General features: G+C 51.8%; 3 protein-coding genes across 9 annotated transcripts in view; 2 read left to right on the top strand and 1 right to left on the bottom strand.

The window, feature by feature from the left end:
* The window catches only part of Fbxo17 (F-box protein 17), a 32,545-nt gene extending 26,166 nt beyond the window's left edge, over positions 1 to 6,379 (top strand). For 2 of the 4 annotated variants that reach the window (XM_021167352.3, XM_085841972.1), the window contains exon 7: positions 2 to 775. In XM_021167352.3, the coding sequence (XP_021023011.1) occupies positions 2 to 145 (144 nt within the window). In that variant the 3' untranslated portion in view covers positions 146 to 775. Of the gene's footprint in view, position 1; positions 776 to 6,201 lie in introns of those variants that run through there. The other 2 variants (XM_085841974.1, XM_085841975.1) reach the window with 2 other exon arrangements.
* On the bottom strand, positions 4,337 to 6,793 carry Mrps12 (mitochondrial ribosomal protein S12). 3 transcript variants are annotated; one of them, XM_085841977.1, is made up of 4 exons: positions 6,677 to 6,723; positions 6,387 to 6,454; positions 5,198 to 5,326; positions 4,337 to 4,957 (listed from the first exon to the last, which is right to left on the bottom strand). In XM_085841977.1, the coding sequence occupies exon 4, from the start codon at positions 4,917 to 4,919 to the stop codon at positions 4,587 to 4,589; it is 333 nt and encodes a 110-aa protein (XP_085698103.1). In that variant the 5' UTR covers positions 4,920 to 4,957; positions 5,198 to 5,326; positions 6,387 to 6,454; positions 6,677 to 6,723; the 3' UTR covers positions 4,337 to 4,586. The 3 variants fall into 3 exon arrangements, with proteins under 3 accessions (XP_085698103.1, XP_021023014.1, XP_021023013.1); XM_021167355.3 differs by lacking the exon at positions 5,198 to 5,326 and having other exon boundaries at positions 6,717 to 6,793; XM_021167354.3 differs by lacking the exon at positions 5,198 to 5,326 and having other exon boundaries at positions 6,677 to 6,745.
* On the top strand, positions 6,788 to 18,788 carry Sars2 (seryl-tRNA synthetase 2, mitochondrial). Of its 2 annotated transcripts, XM_021167350.3 has the most exons (16): positions 6,788 to 7,194; positions 9,126 to 9,221; positions 11,397 to 11,426; positions 11,687 to 11,827; positions 11,906 to 11,960; positions 12,443 to 12,506; positions 12,783 to 12,888; positions 14,003 to 14,050; positions 14,242 to 14,350; positions 14,573 to 14,618; positions 14,702 to 14,789; positions 14,874 to 14,983; positions 17,270 to 17,363; positions 17,455 to 17,547; positions 17,632 to 17,697; positions 18,365 to 18,788. In XM_021167350.3, exons 1-16 carry the CDS (start codon positions 6,928 to 6,930, stop codon positions 18,506 to 18,508), a joined length of 1,557 nt encoding a protein of 518 aa, XP_021023009.1. In that variant the 5' UTR covers positions 6,788 to 6,927; the 3' UTR covers positions 18,509 to 18,788. The 2 variants fall into 2 exon arrangements, with proteins under 2 accessions (XP_021023009.1, XP_029335846.1); XM_029479986.2 differs by lacking the exon at positions 14,003 to 14,050.
* The last annotated feature ends 1,596 nt before the right edge of the window (positions 18,789 to 20,384 follow it).

Below are 20,384 nucleotides of genomic sequence, written 5' to 3'. Positions count from 1 at the left end.
GGTCTCTCACGTCTTCACTAACTTTGGCAAGGGCATCCGGTATGTGTCTTTTGAGCAGTATGGAAGAGACACGCGTTCCTGGGTGGGACACTACGGTGCCCTTGTAACTCACTCCAGTGTGCGGCTCAGGATCCGTCTGTCCTAGCCGACCAGTCTGATTGGGACTTCCGGGACACACTGCCTTCTCAAGGATGGTGTTAAAAATAAAGGTGACTTTGCAGTCCCCAGCTGATGGGTATCTGGGGGAAAAAGGAGATCCTGTGTGTCCCTCCTGCTGTGACAAACCAGGGACTACCAGCTTGTTCATAGCTTCTGTCTCTCAAGCAGGGACTACCATGATGTGATGCAGACATCTCTAGGTTGCTATGCCTGGGGACTACTCCATGAGTGGAGGCCAAGCCAGACCTGAGGGCACACACTTCTGGTCCCCACATCGAGGTAAACACAGAGGAAGATCTGGAGTTCAGGGTCATCCCCGGCTGTATACTGACTTCAAGGCCAGCCTGAGCTACATGAGGCCCTGTCAAAAAAGAGAAAATATCCAATAGACCAAGCTTGGAATCACAACAAAAGGAGAAAGCTACTTATAAGAAGACAGTGACTTTAAAAAAATTTTTAATTCAGGGCTGGAGAGATGGTTCAGCGGTTAAGAGCACTGACTGCTCTTCTAGAGTTCTGAGTTCAATTCCCAGCAACCACATGGTGGCTCACAACCATCTACAATATGATCTGATGCCCCCTTCTGGAGCAACTGAAGGTAGCAACAGTATACTCAAATACATAAGATAAATAAATAAATCTTTAAAAAATTTTTTTTTCAATCCTGTGCTTGTCTGTGAGTACGTGTCTGTGTGTGGGTATGTGCATGTGTGTGTCTGTGTGCATGTGTGTGTCTGTGTGTGGGTATGTGCATGTGTGTGTCTGTGTGTGGGTATGTGCATGTGTGTGTCTGTGTATGGGTATGTGCATGTGTGTGTCTGTGTGTGGGTATGTGCATGTGTGTGTCTGTGTATGGGTATGTGCATGTGTGTGTCTGTGTATGGGTATGTGCATGTGTGTGTCTGTGTATGGGTATGTGCATGTGTGTGTCTGTGTGTAGGTATGTGCATGTGTGTGGGTATGTGCATGTGTGTGTGTATGTGCATGTGTGTGTCTGTGTGTGGGTATGTGCATGTGTGTGTGTATGTGCATGTGTGTGTCTGTGTATGTGCATGTGTGTGTCTGTGTATGGGTATGTGCATGTGTGTGTATGGGTATGTGCATGTGTGTGTCTGTGTGTGGGTATGTGCATGTGTGTGTCTGTGTGCATGTGTGTGTCTGTGTGTGGGTATGTGCATGTGTGTGTCTGTGTGTGGGTATGTGCATGTGTGTGTCTGTGTATGGGTATGTGCATGTGTGTGTCTGTGTGTGGGTATGTGCATGTGTGTGTCTGTGTATGGGTATGTGCATGTGTGTGTCTGTGTATGGGTATGTGCATGTGTGTGTCTGTGTATGGGTATGTGCATGTGTGTGTCTGTGTGTAGGTATGTGCATGTGTGTGGGTATGTGCATGTGTGTGTGTATGTGCATGTGTGTGTCTGTGTGTGGGTATGTGCATGTGTGTGTGTATGTGCATGTGTGTGTCTGTGTATGTGCATGTGTGTGTCTGTGTATGGGTATGTGCATGTGTGTGTCTGTGTATGGGTATGTGCATGTGTGTGTCTGTGTATGGGTATGTGCATGTGTGTGTCTGTGTGTAGGTATGTGCATGTGTGTGTCTGTGTGTGTGTATGTGCATGTATGTGTATGTGCATGTGTGTGTCTGTGTGTATGTGCATGTGTGTGTCTGTGTGTAGGTATGTGCATGTGTGTGTGTATGTGCATGTGTGTGTGTATGTGCATGTGTGTGTGTATGTGCATGTGTGTGTCTGTGTATGGGTATGTGCATGTGTGTGTCTGTGTATGGGTATGTGCATGTGTGTGTCTGTGTGTAGGTATGTGCATGTGTGTGTCTGTGTGTGTGTATGTGCATGTATGTGTATGTGCATGTGTGTGTCTGTGTGCATGTGTGTGTCTGTGTATGTGTATGTGCATGTGTGTGTCTGTGTATGGGTATGTGCATGTGTGTGTCTGTGTATGGGTATGTGCATGTGTGTGTCTGTGTATGGGTATGTGCATGTGTGTGTCTGTGTATGTGCATGTGTGTGTCTGTGTGTAGGTATGTGCATGTGTGTGTCTGTGTGTGTGTATGTGCATGTATGTGTATGTGCATGTGTGTGTCTGTGTGCATGTGTGTGTCTGTGTGTGGGTATGTGCATGTGTGTGTCTGTGTGTAGGTATGTGCATGTGTGTGTGTATGTGCATGTGTGTGTGTATGTGCATGTGTGTGTCTGTGTATGGGTATGTGCATGTGTGTGTCTGTGTGTGTGTATGTGCATGTGTGTGTCTGTGTATGGGTATGTGCATGTGTGTGTCTGTGTGTATGTGCATGTGTGTGTCTGTGTGTATGTGCATGTGTGTGTCTGTGTGTAGGTATGTGCATGTGTGTGTCTGTGTGTGTGTATGTGCATGTATGTGTATGTGCATGTGTGTGTCTGTGTGCATGTGTGTGTCTGTGTGTGGGTATGTGCATGTGTGTGTCTGTGTGCATGTGTGTGTCTGTGTGCATGTGTGTGTCTGTGTGCATGTGTGTGTCTGTGTGTAGGTATGTGCATGTGTGTGTCTGTGTGTGGGTATGTGCATGTGTGTGTCTGTGTATGGGTATGTGCATGTGTGTGTCTGTGTATGGGTATGTGCATGTGTGTGTCTGTGTGTAGGTATGTGCATGTGTGTGTCTGTGTGTAGGTATGTGCATGTGTGTGTATGTGCATGTGTGTGTGTATGTGCATGTGTGTGTCTGTGTATGGGTATGTGCATGTGTGTGTCTGTGTATGGGTATGTGCATGTGTGTGTCTGTGTGTGGGTATGTGCATGTGTGTGTCTGTGTGTAGGTATGTGCATGTGTGTGTCTGTGTGTGGGTATGTGCATGTGTGTGTCTGTGTATGGGTATGTGCATGTGTGTGTCTGTGTATGGGTATGTGCATGTGTGTGTCTGTGTGTAGGTATGTGCATGTGTGTGGGTATGTGCATGTGTGTGTGTATGTGCATGTGTGTGTCTGTGTATGGGTATGTGCATGTGTGTGTCTGTGTGTGTGTATGTGCATATGAGTGCAGGAGTCCGAAGAGGGAGCTGGAGTTACTGGTGGTTGTGAGCCACCTGTCGTGAGCGATGGGAATTGAACTTGGGTCCTCTGAAAGAGCCACACTTACCATGACATTTTTAGTTTGTGTAGAGCAGAGGTTCTCAACCTTCCTAAATGCCGCAACCCTTTAATACAGCTCCTCAGATTGTGATGACCCCAACCATAAAGTTATTTTCATTGCTACTTCATAACTGTAATTTTGCTAGTTTTGAATCATAATTTAAGTATGCTTTCCAATGGTCTTAGGCAACCCTGCAGAAGGGTTGTTCAACCTCTAAAGGGGTGGAGACTCACAGGTTGAAAACCACAAACACACCTGGCACACATCAGGAGGTCAGAGCACAACTTGCAGAAGGCTTTCTTTTACCATGGGGATCAAATTCAGGTCACCAGGCTTGTTGGCAGCCATCTTTGCTCACTGAGCTGCCAGGCCAGCCCTGGACAGTGACTCTTATCTGCATATTTTGGGAATGGGTTTATTGTTAGCAGGGAACAGTGGTCACTGGGGCATCTGCATCTCAGACCCAGCTGTGGGTCCCTATCCACCTGGGGGACAGGACTGTGTCTGTCCTGTCTGTCTGTACTACCCTGCAGCACCGCACCTTTGCCTGCCTGGCAGCACATCTCGTCAGTTCCTCAGAGGCCCCTTGCCTCCTGCCAGGTAACAACTTTTCTCCTGCCCTCGCCCCCGCTGTAGAGATGCCTGGCACCAGACAGGCTGTGGGGGAGCTGCCTCTAATGCCTACTCTAGATCCTTCCAATCTGCCCAATAAAACAGATGCTAAAGGGGCTGGCAGATGGCTCAGAGGTTAGAAACACAAACTGCTCTCAGAGAAAACCCAAGTTTTCCAGCACCCACAACAGGCAGTTCACAACTGAACCCAGAATCGTGGCCTCCAAGGGCATCTGCACTCACATGCACACACCCATCCCCCGAACAAAAGAACCCACATCACCACCACACACACATGTGCACTAAGCATGTGGAGCACACGGTTAATAACGTTCAGCACCTAGAACACTCCCTCTGTCGGTGACCTGTTTAGGAAGAGGGAACTGAGGTGCACGGCTTGGCATGTGCCACCACACCCGGGGACAGACACTGCACACTGAGTAACATTACAACCTGAAGATGTTTATTACAAACCCCATCCCAGCACCTGAGGTCAACAGGCAGACACTGAACGAGGACGCCAAGGGAGAGGGCACAGGGGTACTGCCTTCCAATTCCCCTTCAGTACTCTTGCAGGTTAACAGCAGTCTTGCTGAATCACAGTAAGATTTGAGCCCAAGACCCAAAGCTGCCCCTGGAGTAGGAAGAACCCGTTTCCAGGGATCGAGTGCCAGACCACTGTGAATTACCATCATTTCTTCTTTTGCACGTGGCCGCAGTCATACTTGCCCCTCACAACCTTGAGTTTGACCCCAGGCAGGTCCTGGGTGCGACCACCCTCCACGAGGACCACGTGGTGCTCCTGCAGGGTGTGGCCCTCCCCGGGGATGAAGCAGACAGCCTCTTTGCCTGTGCTGAGGCGGACTCGGCAGCACTTGCGGTTGGCGGAGTTGGGCTTCTTCGGTTTCCTGATGAATGTGCGCAACACCACACCCTTCAGCTGGGGCCGGCCCTCTGTGGGGCCCAGGCGCTTAGGAGGTTCCTTCCGGGGGCCTAAGCGGTGCATCTGGTTCAGGGTGGCCATGGAACGGGCGGCCCAGAGCTGGGGAGCGAGGGCTAGGCCTGGAGAGACACAAGAGGGACTACTAGGTTTCCATATTCTAGATAGGGATCCAAGTCTAAGACTATTCAGTGGGGACAGATGGCTCCGTGGTTAGAAGCACTGGTTGCTCCTGCAAAGGACGACCATTTGATTCGCAGCACCCACAGTGGTGGCTCACACACCTCTAGTTCCAGAGGATCTGACACACGCATGGGTTACACTTACATACACACATTCATACAGGGGCTGGAAAGATATACCTCAGTGGTTAAGAGCACTGGTTGCTCTTACGGAGGACCCAGGTTCAAGTCTCAGCACCACATGGTGGCCAGCAACCATCTTTAACTACAGTTCTAGGGATCTGATGCCTCTTCTGGCCTCCAAGGGCACTGCACGTAATTAATGCACATAGACACTCATATACTACTAGGAATAACAGAACAGCTAACCTTTATTATTATGCCCGTAATTATATAGTTATGTCCTTACAGATTTTAAACATTTTACATAAACTGAGCACGCAGGAAAGGCCAAGCCTTCTCAAAGGCCCCACCCCCTACCCAACCTGCCCTTGCTTCCCATTCCCCATTGGTTCCTCGTCAGGCTGCTCTGGCCTAGGTACCTTCAAAACAAACAAGCAGACAACAAAGAGACCACGTGGTTGCAGTGCATAGAAGGAAAGGCAGGTGGAAATGCTGGAGATGTTTTCAAGGCAGTCCTGAATTTGTGGAACTGAAGAGGTGGCTCCATAGTTAAGAGCACTGGGTGCTCTTACAGAGGACCCAGATGATGCACAGATGTATACAGACAAAACATATACCAAAACTGAAAAAAAAAATTTTGAGTAGCTCTGCCTTTCCTGAAACTCTATGTAGAGCAGGTTGAATAGTAAAATTCCCATGTGAATGGCGGGCGTGGTGGCGCACGCCTTTAATCCCAGCACTCGGGAGGCAGAGGCTGGTGGATTTCTGAGTTCGAGGCCAGCCTGGTCTACTGAGTGAGTTCCAGGACAGCCAGGGCTATACAGAGAAACCTTGTCTCGAAAAACAAAAACAAAAACAAACAAACAAACAAAAAAATCCCATGTGAATGGAATACCCAATGCCTGCCTCCCTCAGAACACTGTGTACAAACCTGATGTCTGGGCAATGTCTAAGAACATAAAAGTTGCCCTCCAATGGGTGGCACGTCTTAGAATTAGAAAAATAGCACGTGAATGAATAACTAAACTTCTTCGTCTTTTTTTTTTTTTTTTTTTTTTCAGGAGGTCAAGGCCATCCTGTCTACAAAGCGATTTGGAAGTGGACCTGGACTACAGTGAAACCCTGTATCCAAAACAGAAAAGGCACCGGTGCATAAAGCTGATACCATCCGAAATCTGGCAAAAACACACAAATTCCAGGGAGCTGTCCTCGTCCATCCTCGTCCCTGTGGCCCATGCTCACTTACCACGACTGAGGGACGTGGTGAGGCCATAAAGAAGGCCGGGCCAGGACATCTCGCCGCCTGCAGCGTCCCTGTATTAGGAGAGAAGACATTCAGAAAGGAGGTTGGGACCAGAATCCCACTCTCAGAGCCTTCTAGAAATCTCCTCTAAAACAGAAAGTCCCCTCGCAAATTCAGTCTCCCTTTGAGTAGGTCCCCAAGGACCCAACCGCCCTCGCCCGGATACTGGAAGGGGAAACTGAGGAGACAGGAGGGAGGATAGAGACGTCTGGATCACAGATAACTGCACCCACCTCACCAACCTAGCGGGGTCGCACACACGCCAACCCCTACCTCCAGCCCCTTCCGGGGTTCCTCCTTAGTGATTGGCTAGATCTTTCCTGCGTCACTGAAGGGACGGGACAAGGATGACGATTGGACAATGACAGATTCTAGTTGCGTTCCATTTTCCTCATTGGAAGGGTTTCTGAAGCCTGGGCGGGAAATCTCCTTGCGCGTCTGATTGGCTCGTCCATGATGAGTGACTTCTTGTTTCCACTCCAAGATGGCTGCGTCCATGGCGCGGCTTTGGTGGCCTTTCCTGGCTCGCCAGGGGCTCCGGTCCCGAGGACGCTGCGTGGGCAGCCAGAATCCAAAGAGGAGTTTCGCTACGGAGAAACGAGTCCGGAACCTCCTGTACGAACACGCACGAGAGGGCTACAGCGAGCTTCCCTACTTGGACATGGAGTCGGTGTGCGCATGCCCAGAAAAAGCCGCGCGCTCCCTGGAGCTCCGCAAGGGGGAGCTGCGGCCGGCCGACCTGCCTGCGATTGTGAGTGCGCTTGCGCCCTGAGGGAGCAGGCTGCTTTACAGAACTGGGCTTACCAGATGCATTCCAGTTGTGGGAAAAACTACTCCACAAGAATTTGGGTTCCTTCCCAAGTTAGGCAACGTCTTGTGCATGACACCCACTTAGGTGCCAATGATCTAGGGAGAACTGAGGCCCTATTGAACGTCGTGGATGCCTTCTGTGACCTGCATGCCCTTTTGCATGCATTTCATAATTGGACAGTTGGTATCTACTGTACTCCCAGAACCTAAATACCATTGTTTTCTGTACTCAAACTTCGTGCCGGGCTCACCCTTAGGCCACAAAGAAAAATGAGGAGGGAGGTGTGAATCGGAGGGACTTTTGGAGACAGAGCATTGCATCCTGCTATAAACATCCTGATGAATAGAGTTGAATGGATAAGTACCCGCGAAACAGATATTTAAGATATATCCGTTCATGTATTTACGATCCAGATGTTGACTATGCGCCATAGTTCTACCTTATAGGGAACTAAAATTGGGGGTCACCATGCCTGTAGTGAATTCCGAATGTAATAGATGAATCTTCCCAACTCTGTTGCCTTGATAAAACACCATGAACAAAGCAACTTACAGAAGGATTTATTTTGGGCTTGGTAGGGAATGGCAGAATAGCAGCAGGTCGCAGAGCAGTAAGCTGACAGCGCACATCTTTAACCACAAGCATGAAGCACAGACCTCAAACTAGATGCAGGGCGGGGCTTTAAGCTCTCAAAGCCCACCTCCAGGAACATAATTCCTCCAGCAAGGCCATGCCTCCTAAGCCTCCCCAAACATCACCAGCCACTGACCATTTGACCATGTTCAAATGTCAGGATATGGGGGACATTTCTCATTCAGGTCACTGCAGACTCTCACACCACCAGTCACTGTCAATCACTTTAGCCTCATTTCAAGTTTTTGCCATGTTGAGTTTTTCACCAGTAAGCACTGGTGGCTAAGCCAATAAGGGCACTTCCTGCCAAACCGGAGTTCAACCGGTTTGGAGTTCAATTTCCTGGTGGTAGGAGAAAACCAATTCTTGAGAGAATTGTCTTCTGACCCCTCATTTAAGCGCAAACACAATAAAGTCACGTACATGCTTAATAATAGAAGAAAGGAGTGGTGGCGCACACCTTTAATCCCAGCACTCGGGAGGCAGAGGCAGGCGGATTTCTGAGTTCGAGGCCAGCCTGGTCTACAAAGTGAGTTCCAGGACAGCCAGGGCTACACAGAGAAACCCTGTCTCGAAAAAAAAAAAAAAAATAATAATAATAATAGAAGAAAGGTCTGTCTGGGTGTGGTGATGCAGTACTCTGGAGGAGGCAGAGGCAGGCAGATCTTTGGTCTCCATAGCAAGTTCCAGGGTACCCAGGACTACATAAGGAGACCTTATATTTACAGAAGAGTCAGGGGAGATGGCTCAGCAGGTAAAGGTCCTTACTGCCAAGCTGACGACCTGAGTTCACTCCCTGGGAGAGAACTGACTTCGGTCTTCTGTCTTCTGACATCCATGCTGCAGCCACACAAAGTAAATAAACAAGAAAGAAAAAGTTTAATCACCTTTAAAGAGGTGACTTAGCCAGGCGTGCGTTAGTGCACTCAGAGAATGACAGGCTGATTACAAGTTCAAGGCCACTCTGGGCTGAACATAAATACACTCTTACAAAACTAAAAAAATAAAAGATTCACACTTCCATGATTGTCCGTTGGTTGGTCGTGATCATACCAACAGAAGTGGCTTCAAAGAAAACTGGGAAATGCATTGATTCAGGGCAACTGTGTGCCCACCCCAGCTTCTGGGTGTCATAGTGCTAATGGAAGGAGAGAGTGCCCCTCCCCCCACTGTCATCCTGGTGCCTGGCAGAGGAGACTTCAGAGCAGTGGCCATTTCACTGTGGTGTTCTCCCATAGATCTCCACGTGGCAGGAGTTAAGGCAGCTGCGAGAGCAGATCCAGAGCCTGGAGGCAGAGAAGGAGGCTGTGGCAGAGGCAGTGCGGGCCCTGCTGGTGAGTGAGCATGGGAAACAGGGGTCCTGTGTCCACCAGGCTAGGCCAGAGGCAGCTAGGATGCCTCTCTGTCTGGGAGTGACAGGAAACCCAATGAAAAGGGCTTGAATCATGTAGACGGTTGTTACCTAATAAAACAAGCCACCCAGGCCTGATGTTCCTAGGGCTGATAAATGAGCTCTCGTCAGCATCTCCAACCAGACTCTCTGTGTGCCCAACTTCAGTGCGTAGATCGGACCCCATCCCAGTCCCAAGGTGGCTGCCAGCAGGTCAGAGACAAGGTCTACCTCCAGGTCTTTTCCAAGAGCAAGGAGACCATTCTCTAAGTAGAAGCCCCTCTTGTTGCCAGAGCTCAGACACCCATGACAGTCATCAGCAGGATGGTAAGTCACTGTTGCTAGCTTAGGGCCAGTGTCCATGCTCCTGAACTGAAAGCTGTCTAGAGAGGGACAACCTGAATGAGGTCTGTGAGGAGGAGAGAAGAGAGCACCTGGCTTCTTAACCAGCCCCCACCCACCAGCCCCCTTTTGACCAGAAACACCTCACATTTCTTACATGTTTGATTGGTAACTAGTTTACATCGTTGTGCATACAGAAACCTGTACTGTTGCTGATTTTTTTTTTTTTTGTAACCCTAACATTCAGTTAAAGTGCCCCATATAGAGTCCACAGTTCAACGTTTACAAAGCTTGACAACCAGTAGCACTCACACAGATGGCTTAGTAGGGTCCTACGGGTGTTGGTGGCACACAGCTGTAATCCCAGCATCTGGCAGGTCGAGGTCAGAGGATCAGGAGTTCCGTATCCTTAGCTACTGTCTTAGGCACTGTTGTGTTGCTGCGAGGAGACCCAGTAGGTACTTAACTGGGGACTGGCGTAGGGTTTTGGAGGGTTAGTCCGTTGTCGTCCTGGTGGGAAGCAGACAGGCATGGATGGCCGGAGCTTTAGATTGTGATCCTCATCCCGCAGGCAGGGAGCAGACACTAGGCCTGCTGTGTGCTCTTGATACCTCGGAGCCCACGCCCAGTGGCCTATCTTCCCCCAAGTCTGTGCCTACTCTAACAAAGCCATGCCTCCTAATCCTTCCAAATAGTGCATCACCTGGGGACTAAGCATGAAAACAGGAGAGCCATTGGGTCTGTTCTCATTAAAATAACTACTGCTACATATCAGGTTCCAGGCCAGGCTGTCCTATGTGATTCCCCCAAAGGTCGTTTAAAATAATGACAGACAGGGACTAGAGAGACGGCTCAGCGGTTAAGAGCACTGGCTACTGTGAACTCAGAGGTCCTGAGTTCAATTCCCAGCAACCACATGGTGGCTCACAACCATCTGTACTAAGATCTAATGCCCCCTTCTTCTGGCATATGCAGATAGAGCACTCATCTACATGAAATACATAAATTAATCTTTAAAAAAAAAACAAGCAAAAATCCTAGCTGGGCATGGTGGTGCACACCTTTAATCCCAGAGCTCGGGAGGCAGAGACAGCAGACCTCTGAGTTCCAGGCCAGCCTGCTCTACAGAGCAATCTCCAGGACATCCAGGGCTACACAGAGAAACCCTGTCTCAAACAAAAAACAAAGACAAAAAAATCTCAAGAAAGAGAGATGATCCAGCAGGTCTCGCAGACTTGAGTTTGGTTCTCAGTGCCTGTGCCTGGTGCTCATACCCACCTGTAAGTCCAGCTCCAGTTCTGACACCTCCTCTGGCCTCCAAGGGCATACACACACACACGCACATGCACACACACGCACACATGCACACACACACGCACACACACACATACACACACACGCACACACACGCACACATGCACACACACACGCGTACACACACACAGTAGAGCCAGGAATGTCTCTGGGTGGTTCAATGTTACCTACCATGCACAAGGCCCAAAGTTTAAACCCAAATGCACAAAGAAAGTAGCCATGTAAAATAAAGAGGTGCACTCCACACAGCCCCCCTCTTCCCCTCACAGAGGGAACAGTTCATTCACAACGCTGGGTATCATTCCTGTTACATCACGTTGCCACCTTGTGGCTTCACCAGCAGAGAGCCTGCGGCAGGGTGGGAGATTCAGATGTCATGCTCCTCTTTGAACTCTGACCTCTCTACTCTGGACCCCCAAGTTCATTACCTAATCACCTTCTCCCCTTTCTTTTACTCCACCAGGCAAACCAAGACAGTGACCAAGTGCAGAAGGTACTCAGGGCCCTGACGTCTGCACCGTCAGTGGGGAGGGCAGGGAGGGTGCCATGTTGGCCACAGTTCTAAGCCAGGCAGGGTTAGGGGCAAGCAAGAGAAAGTTCCAGTTAGCTAGACCTGAGCATTGTTTGCCTGATCTTGCCAAACTGAGAGGAAAGAAATGGTGAGTGTCTCCATGGGGTCCTGCCAGCAAAGATAAGTCACGCTGGTAGGGGTATGCCCGACTCTCCCCTAGGGTAACCCTCTGCCCTGTCTAGGACCCCCAATATCAGGGCCTGCGGGCCCGTGGCCGGGAGATCCGGAAGCAGCTCACACCCCTGTACCCCCAAGAGACCCAGCTGGAGGAGCAGCTGTACCAGCAGGCACTGAGGCTGCCCAACCAGACCCACCCAGACACGGTAAAGGCCGTTCCGGCTGCCAGGGACACTGGGCATCCAGGCTGTCTCCTTCCCTCTGACACACTCCTCTTCCCACAGCCTGTGGGGGATGAGAGCCAGGCTAGAGTGGTCCGTGTGGTGGGTGAAAAGCCGGGTAAGTCACACCCCAGGGCTCAGGGTGCCTGGGAGCTCAGGCTGGGAGTGGGACATGGCAGGTCTTTGGGTCAGGGTGGGGCTTGGGGGTGTAGTTGGAACAGCCCATCAGACTTGAGCTGAGGCTGCGACTCCTTGCCCTTCCTTCACTGGGCAGCCCACCCTGTCACGGTGACTGCCTGCCTGGCTGCCTCTCTCTTTTCTTACTTGCTTTGCTTTGGTCCCCACTGTCAGGGGCTTTTCTTCCTAGTCCCCGTGTGTGTATCCACTCTCTGTCTGATCTCCTTCCCTTCTCTCATCTCTCTCATCCATTTCCTTCTCTTTTTCCTTCCTTCCCCTCACCTCCCTCTCTTCCCTCCTTTCTCTCTCTCTGCTTCTCTTATTCCCTTCCCTTCCCTTCCCCCATGAGCCTCTCTCTCTCCTCCCGGCTCTCTGATTCATCTTTCTTTCTCTCTTACCCCATCGCGTTCCACCTACAACCAGCTTTCTCCTTCCAACCCCGAGGCCACCTGGAAATTGGCGAGAAACTGGACATCATCCGGCAGAAGTGAGCCCCCGACACCCCCATCCTCCCCAGGCCTCCCCCCCCCCTTAGCCCATCATCCCCACACTAACAGCTGGCAGCCCTAACAGCTGGCAGCTAGCTTCTCTCCTGCAGCCTTAGGGCACAAGGTGGAATGCCAGGGCTGGGCCCACTCAGCATGAATATTTAATGCCTGGCCCGCCTGTCACCTGGGCCTCTCGGTCCCCTGGGTACACGAGCTCTTTCCCCACCCACCCTGGCCCGTAGGCACTGCTGGTTTGTCTGCCTGTCTGTCTCTAGGCGCCTGTCTCACGTGTCTGGACACCGGTCCTATTACCTGCGTGGGGCTGGAGCCCTCTTACAGCACGGCCTGGTCAACTTCACCCTCAGCAAGCTTGTCAGCAGGGTATGGTCTACCTGAGGACCTGCTTGGACAGGGTGGCACTGGTGCCAAGCTTAGACAGGTTAAGGATGCTCCAGGGGGCTAGGAGCGTAGCTCAGTTAACTGGGAAAGCACTTGCCTGGCATGTATAAGGCCCTGGCTCCCATTCCCTGGAACATATCCATACCCAGAGAGATAGTAGCACATACTTTATCCAGCACTGGAGAATCAAAACTTCAAGGCTGACACGGGCAACATGGTAAAACTCTGTCTCAAAAAAATTAATTAGGCCGGGCGTGGTGGCGCATGCCTTTGAGGCTAGCCTGGTCTACAAAGTGAGTTCCAGGACAGCCAGGGCTATACAGAGAAACCCTGTCTCGAAAAACCAAAATAATAATAATAATTAATTAATTAATTAATTTAAAAACCAAAGAGGCTGGTGTGCTGCAGTCTCAGCATCGGCGTATGTTATCAACACGTTGATTCCTATGCCCTCTGCACTAGGGGGATGCTATTATTATGCCCTCTTTTGAGATGGGAAAATTGAAGCTTGAATGAAGCTAGGAGCTTGGCCTAGAGCCTGCACTTGTGATCCCCCACTTCCTGCTGCAGGGTTGGGGGCACCTGAGGAACACAGTGTCCACTGAGGCCAGGAGTCTGTGCCATCAAAGTTGATGACTTGCTAGTCACAATGGGGACGTCACAGGCTTTCAGGTTTTCTTTCTGTTGTTCTTTTTGGCTTTTTGATTTTTGTTTTTGTTTGTTTGAGACAGAGTCTGACTTTGTAACCTTAGCTGGTAGCCTGGAGCACCCTATGTAGACCAGGCTGGCCTCAAACTCAGAGATCTGCCTACCTCTAACCTCTGACATTCTGGGGTTAAAGGCATTCGCCAAAACAGATTTTCTGATGGTACTGGGGAGGCTTCGAGCGGGAAAGGGACATGTTAGGGCTGAACTTCTCCTAGTGGCACCCAGCTGCCCTCTTCGGGTGAACTGCGGGGAAAGCAGGGTGCTCACAGCAGGAGAACCCCAATAACAGGGACCCAGGACTCAGGCCTCTGTAGTTTCTTCTGCTGAGGGGTGGACTGTGGAATGGCAGGTCTCCCTCCTTGGGCTGATTCCCCTCCCCTCTCTGCAGGGCTTCACCCCCATGACGGTCCCAGACCTTCTGAGAGGAGCTGTGTTTGTGAGTGAGACCCGAGTGACTGGGCCCCTTCTCCTTGAGGAGACCACCCTGGGCTAGGCCATGGAAGTCAGTCACAGTGCGGGAGAGCAAAGCAGTTCCAAATGCTTCTAGAGGAACAGCTGGGGTGGCGGCCTCAGAGTTAGGGAGGCCAAGGTTACCCCATCACCTGACCCCTGCAAACCTTCCCCCAGGAAGGCTGTGGAATGACACCGAATGCCAACCCATCCCAGATTTACAATATTGACCCCTCCCGCTTCGAAGACCTCAACCTGGCCGGGACGGCAGAGGTGGGGCTGGCAGGTGAGCAGTTGCCTGGGGAATGCAGGGAGGACAGCTTCCTGCAGGGGACAGACAACAACCCTGGGGACTAACATATCCAGTGGTGTAAGCTGTTAGCTGCTCAGAATCACAGGGATTCCAGAATCGGGTACTCTGACTGGGGTTCTACTCAAAATCTTACTGTGACTTCCTGTGGGCAATGGCAGCCCTGGCTGACCCCATCCTGCCTCTTTCTCCTCCCAGGATACTTCATGGACCACTCTGTAGCTTTCAGGGACCTTCCAGTCAGGTGATGCCCATTTCCTTTAATGCTAGACCCCATTGGTAGGTAGCATCTACCCTGCCTGACCCAGTCTCCCATCTTCCTACTAGGATGGTCTGTGCCAGCACCTGCTACCGGGCAGAGACAGACACCGGAAAGGAGCCTTGGGGACTGTACCGAGTCCATCACTTCACTAAGGTGAGTGGTATAGGCCTGGCTGGCGTGCACAGGTCCCCTCCACCACCCAGGACCTCCTGACCCAGTGTCCCTGTCCTATCCCAGGTGGAGATGTTTGGGGTGACAGGCCCTGGGCTGGAGCAGAGCTCGCAGCTGTTGGATGAGTTCCTGTCTCTGCAGGTGGAGATCTTGTCGGAGCTGGGCTTGCACTTCCGGTGCGGAGATGAAACTGGGTGGGACTGGTAGGGGTTGGGGGCCGGGGAAGTGGGGTTGACTGGGCTGGCCTACCACCTGCTCCTTTCCCCTAGGTGAGGCCTCTGGGCTGTATAGTTTCTGTCTGTGCATTATTTTGTTTTATATAAGAGTGTCAAGCCAGGCGTGGTGGTGCATGCCTTTAATCCCAGCACTCGGGAGGCAGAGGCAGGCGGATTTCTGAGTTCAAGGCCAACCTGGTCTACAAAGTGAGTTCCAGGACAGCCAGGGCTACACAGAGAAACCCTGTCTCCGAAAAAAAAAAAAAAAAAAAAAGCCAAAAACAAAAAAAAAAAGAGTGTTAAAAGCTTGGGAATTAAAGCTGCCCCCCCCCCCACACACACACACCCAAGCTCCCAGTCTCTAGAGTTTGGTCCAAGAGACCTCATTGTCCTCCTGGGTAAAGCAGGGGTGCAGAAGGGAGGCACCAGCTATTGCAAGGCCCACTTGTTCTACAGGACAGACAGCTTTACTGAGGGCTGAGGAAGGCCACCTTTTACCCAGGTGACTCACTGCAAAAAACAAACAAAACAAAACAAAAATCTGAGAGTATGCAACCAGGTGGCATGTCTCACACCTGTAATCTCAACACTTTAGAGTCCATGGCAGGGTTTCCATGAGTTCAAAACCAACCTGAGCTATAGAGTGGAACCCTGTCTCAAATGAAACCGAAAAGGCTTAGTGTCATGGCGCACACTTAGAATCCAAGCACCAGGGAGGCTGAGGCAAAAGAATTGCTATGAGTTTGAGGTCAGCCTGGACTACATGAGACCTTGTTTCAAAGGAAACAGAAAACTAGCTCAGAAAAGTGCCTGCCGTGCAAGCAGGAGGACCTCAGTTCTGATCCCCAGCACCCACATAGCAGCATCAGGGCCCAGTGCTGCCCAGCCTGTCTACAGTGTCCTGGAGCTTGCTGCCCAGCCTGTCTACAGTGCCCTGGAGCTTGCTGCCCAGCCTGTCTACAGTGTCCTGGAGCTTGCTGCCCAGCCTGTCTATAGTGTCCTGGAGCTTGCTGCCCAGCCTGTCTACAGTGCCCTGGAGCTTGCTGCCCAGCCTGTCTACAGTGTCCTGGAGCTTGCTGCCCAGCCTGTCTACAGTGTCCTGGAGCTTGCTGCCCAGCCTGTCTACAGTGTCCTGGAGCTTGCTGCCCAGCCTGTCTACAGTGTCCTGGAGCTTGCTACCCAGCCTGTCTACAGTGTCCTGGAGCTCGCTGCCCAGCCTGTCTACAGTGTCCTGGAGCTTGCTACCCAGCCTGTCTACAGTGTCCTGGAGCTCGCTGCCCAGCCTGTCTACAGTGTCCTGGAGCTCGCTGCCCAGCCTGTCTACAGTGTCCTGGAGCTCGCTGCCCAGCCTGTCTACAGTGTCCTGGAGCTCGCTGCCCAGCCTGTCTACAGTGTCCTGGAGCTCGCTGCCCAGCCTGTCTGTATACAGTGTCCTGGAGCTCGCTGCCCAGCCTGTCTGTATACAGTGTCCTGGAGCTCGCTGCCCAGCCTGTCTACAGTGTCCTGGAGCTCGCTACCCAGCCTGTCTACAGTGTCCTGGAGCTCGCTGCCCAGCCTGTCTACAGTGTCCTGGAGCTCGCTGCCCAGCCTGTCTACAGTGTCCTGGAGCTCGCTGCCCAGCCTGTCTACAGTGTCCTGGAGCTCGCTGCCCAGCCTGTCTACAGTGTCCTGGAGCTTGCTGCCCAGCCTGTCTACAGTGTCCTGGAGCTCGCTGCCCAGCCTGTCTAGTGGAATCAGTGGGCACACACACACAGCGCCCAGAGATGCACACCTACAGCTTGTGATCTACAACCCCAGCACTTGGGATCCAGACCCTATTCAAAGCCATCCTCAGCTACATAGTAAAGTCTAGGCCAGCCTGGGCTGCATGAGACCCTATCCCAAAAAAAAAGAAAAAGACAGACAGACAGACAGACAAAGGGAAAAGGCCAGTTAGAACTCCAAAACTGGAGGTGCTGCTCTAGACCATGGTAGGGTGAGTGCCCACAGATGTCTGCATGGCTGTCTTTCCTTTTCACCTCAGCCTTCTCTTCTGTCTCCTGTGGGTACCACCTCCCCAGCTGCTGGTTCTCCTCTTCCACTGTGTTCTTATCCCTTTCCTTCCTTTTTGGTTGCTGCCGCCACCACCTCCCCCTCCCCCCTTCCTCCTCCTCCTTCCTCCTCCTCCTCCCCCTCCTCTCCCCTCCTTTACACCCTTCTCCTTTAGCCAATGACTTTACCCTGTCTTTTTTTTTACCTCGGCCTCAGGGTACTGGACATGCCCACCCAGGAACTGGGCCTTCCTGCTTATCGCAAGTTCGACATTGAGGCCTGGATGCCTGGCCGAGGCCGCTATGGAGAGGTGAGAGGCCTGGCCTAGGGGGCACATTTGATAAGACACTGGAGGATGGGCCTGTCCCCTCAAGACAGCCCCTCAATCACTCCTGTTCCAGGTCACCAGTGCCTCCAACTGCACAGACTTCCAGAGCCGCCGTCTGTATATCATGTTTGAGACAGAGACCGGGGAGCTGCAGTTCGCACACACGGTAAGGACCACGCTGAATCTTCACCTTCCCATCCCAGGGCCAGGATGGAATCAGAGCCTGGCCCTGAGCATGCGCTTCTTCCAGGTGAATGCCACCGCTTGTGCTGTTCCTCGAGTCCTCATTGCCCTCCTGGAGAGCAATCAGCAAAAGGTGAGAGAGCCCCCAAGTCTGGAATCTTAGGTTTGACGGGAGGACTGCAGGTTCAAGGCCTGCCTGGGCAACTTAATAAAAACCTATCTCAAGTTAAAAAGTAAAGAGGACCAGGGGTGTGGCTCAGTGGTAAAATACCTGTCACGAATCTCACCCACTGAGGAGCTGGGGGCGTGGCTCAGTGGTAGAGCCCCTGCCTAGAATCCCCCAGTGAGGGGCTGGGGGCGTGGCTCAGTGGTAGAGCCCCTGCCTAGAATCCCCCAGTGAGGGGCTGGGGGCGTGGCTCAGTGGTAGAGCCCCTGCCTAGAATCCCCCAGTGAGGGGCTGGGGGCGTGGCTCAGTGGTAGAACCCCTGCCTAGAATTCCCCAGTGAGGGGCTGGGGGTGTGGCTCAGTGGTAGAGCCCCTGCCTAGAATCCCCCAGTGAGGGGCTGGGGGCGTGGCTCAGTGGTAGAGCCCCTGCCTAGAATCCCCCAGTGAGGGGCTTGGGGCGTGGCTCAGTGGCAGGGCCCCTGCCTAGAATCCCCCAGGGAGGGGCTGGGGTGCAGCCCAGTAGTTAAGAGTTTGCGTGGCATGGAGAACAATCTGAGCTCCGTTGGTACCAAAAAGAGGAGGGAAACAGTGAGGGTTTGAGAAGGGTAGCATCCTAACAACTGCTCTGTCACCAGGATGGTTCAGTCCTCGTGCCCACCGCTCTCCAGCCCTACCTAGGCACGGACCGGATCACAGCCCCTACCCATGTGCCTCTCCAGTACATCGGCCCCAATCAGCCTCAAAAGCCCAGGCTCCCCGGCCAGTCTGCCGCCAGATGACAGCTGTCTGCTCCAGAGGCTGGCGTTCTAGAGACCCCTGATACTTAGAGACATTCCCCTGTAGCTGGTCCTGATGTCTCTGTAGGTGTCACCTCCCCTCCTGGACTCCTGAGTCTACTGTCCCTTCCCTGCCAGTGAATTATTGTCAATGATCCCTCTACCATTGAGGCTGTCAGCCAGAGGCACGTCTCAGCCTGTGGCCGGGAGAAGGCCATCCCAACTGCTTCTTCCCACCTCAGTGCGGAGCAGAATGCCCACAATAAATGGTCGTGAGGACAGAGCCTTCTGGATCTGTGAGCACAGGAAGTGCTGGGTGACTGCTTCCATTGCCAAATTGTCAAAGAGGCTGTGGCTGCCTAGGGGCGCATGCTGGGTGACTTCAGGCTCCCCAGGGATGCCAGGATCTCTCCCTTCCTCTGGGATAAGGCCATCACCCTCTGATGGCTCCCTCAAACTGAGCCAACTTTATCCTTCTCCTCCACTCATGGTCCCCGACTCTGGTGCTGTCCATAGTGTCACACTCATGGCCGCTGACGCAGGCCCCTTTGCCTACACTAGCTCCTCCCTGGTGGGTTGTGCTCAGCATCTTGAGCAGCTCCAGCCACCTTCAGGCTGTCCTACGTGGTTTTCCACCTCCAGTGGGTTAGCAAACCTGAGGTTTCACCTTCAGAATGTTCTAGGATCTGCCAGTTGACCTCTCCTTCCTCAGCCCTATTCTTTATCTGGCCACTTCCCCCACCCTCCACCCCCACCTGGATAGTCACAAGAGACTCCCCAGAATTCCAAATGTCACACAGTCATATAAACAAACTATCTGCAGCTGACAAAATCACACCCCTGACCCCTGCTAGAGCACAGGGCAAATCATAGCTGCTGCGGACAGTCCAAAGCAGCCCCGTGTCCCACACCTGGGATCAAAACAAAAATACGTCACTATTGCTCTGTTATTTGTGGTGGTGGTGGTGTTTTAAAAGACTTATTTATTTGTTTATTTATTGAATGTATGTGAGTACACTGTCACTCTCTTTAGACACACCTGAAGAGGGCATCAGATCCCATTACAGATTGTGAGCCACCATGTAGTTGCTGAGAATTGAACTCCAGACCTCTTGAAGAGCAGTCAGTGCTCCTAACCACTGAAGCATCCCTCCAGCCCTTATTTCTCTTTGTTGTTGTTGTTTTTAAAGAAACCAAAGTTCTCAGTAGAGCAGAGTGCTTGGCCAGCATGCACAAACCCCTGGATTTGGTTCCCCAGCACTGGGCACTCCAGTACATGTCTTATAATCCCAGAGCTTCAGAGACTTAGGCAGGTGGATATCTGCAAGACAAACCTGGTATACATCAGGTCCTTTCTCAGAAATACAAATTCCAGCCGGGTGTGGTAGCGCACACCTTTAATCCCAGCACTTGGGAGGCAGAGGCAGGCAGATTTCTGAATTTGAGGCCAGCCTGGTCTACAAAGTGAGTTCCAGGACAGCCAGAGCTACACAGAGAAACCCTGTCTCAAAACAAAAAAACAAACAAAAAAAGAAATATAAATTCCTGGAGTCGGGTATGATGCCACACATCTGTGGTCCCTGCACTCCTCCACTGAGGAGGGTCAGAAGATCAAAGGTCAAAGGCTTTCCAAGAGTGTCAGTGCACACCTGTAATGTCAACACTTGGGAGGAAGAGATCTGAGTTTTAGGGTAGCCTGGTCTACATAGCAAGTTCCAGGCTAGCCAGGGTTGTACAGTGAGACTCTGTCTTAACATAAGGAGCTGGAGAGGTGGCTCAGCAACTGAGAGCATCCACCCTCTGTTCTTTCCAAGGACTCAAGTTCAGTTCCCAGGAGCCATGCCTGATGGCCCACACAGCCCCTGACTCCAGCTCCAGC

This window comes from Mus caroli, unplaced genomic scaffold, assembly GCF_978045245.1.
Source record: "Mus caroli unplaced genomic scaffold, Mus_caroli_1 scaffold_8, whole genome shotgun sequence".
Classification (NCBI taxonomy): Eukaryota; Metazoa; Chordata; class Mammalia; order Rodentia; family Muridae; genus Mus; species Mus caroli.
This window is presented reverse-complemented; position numbering and strand designations above follow the sequence as displayed.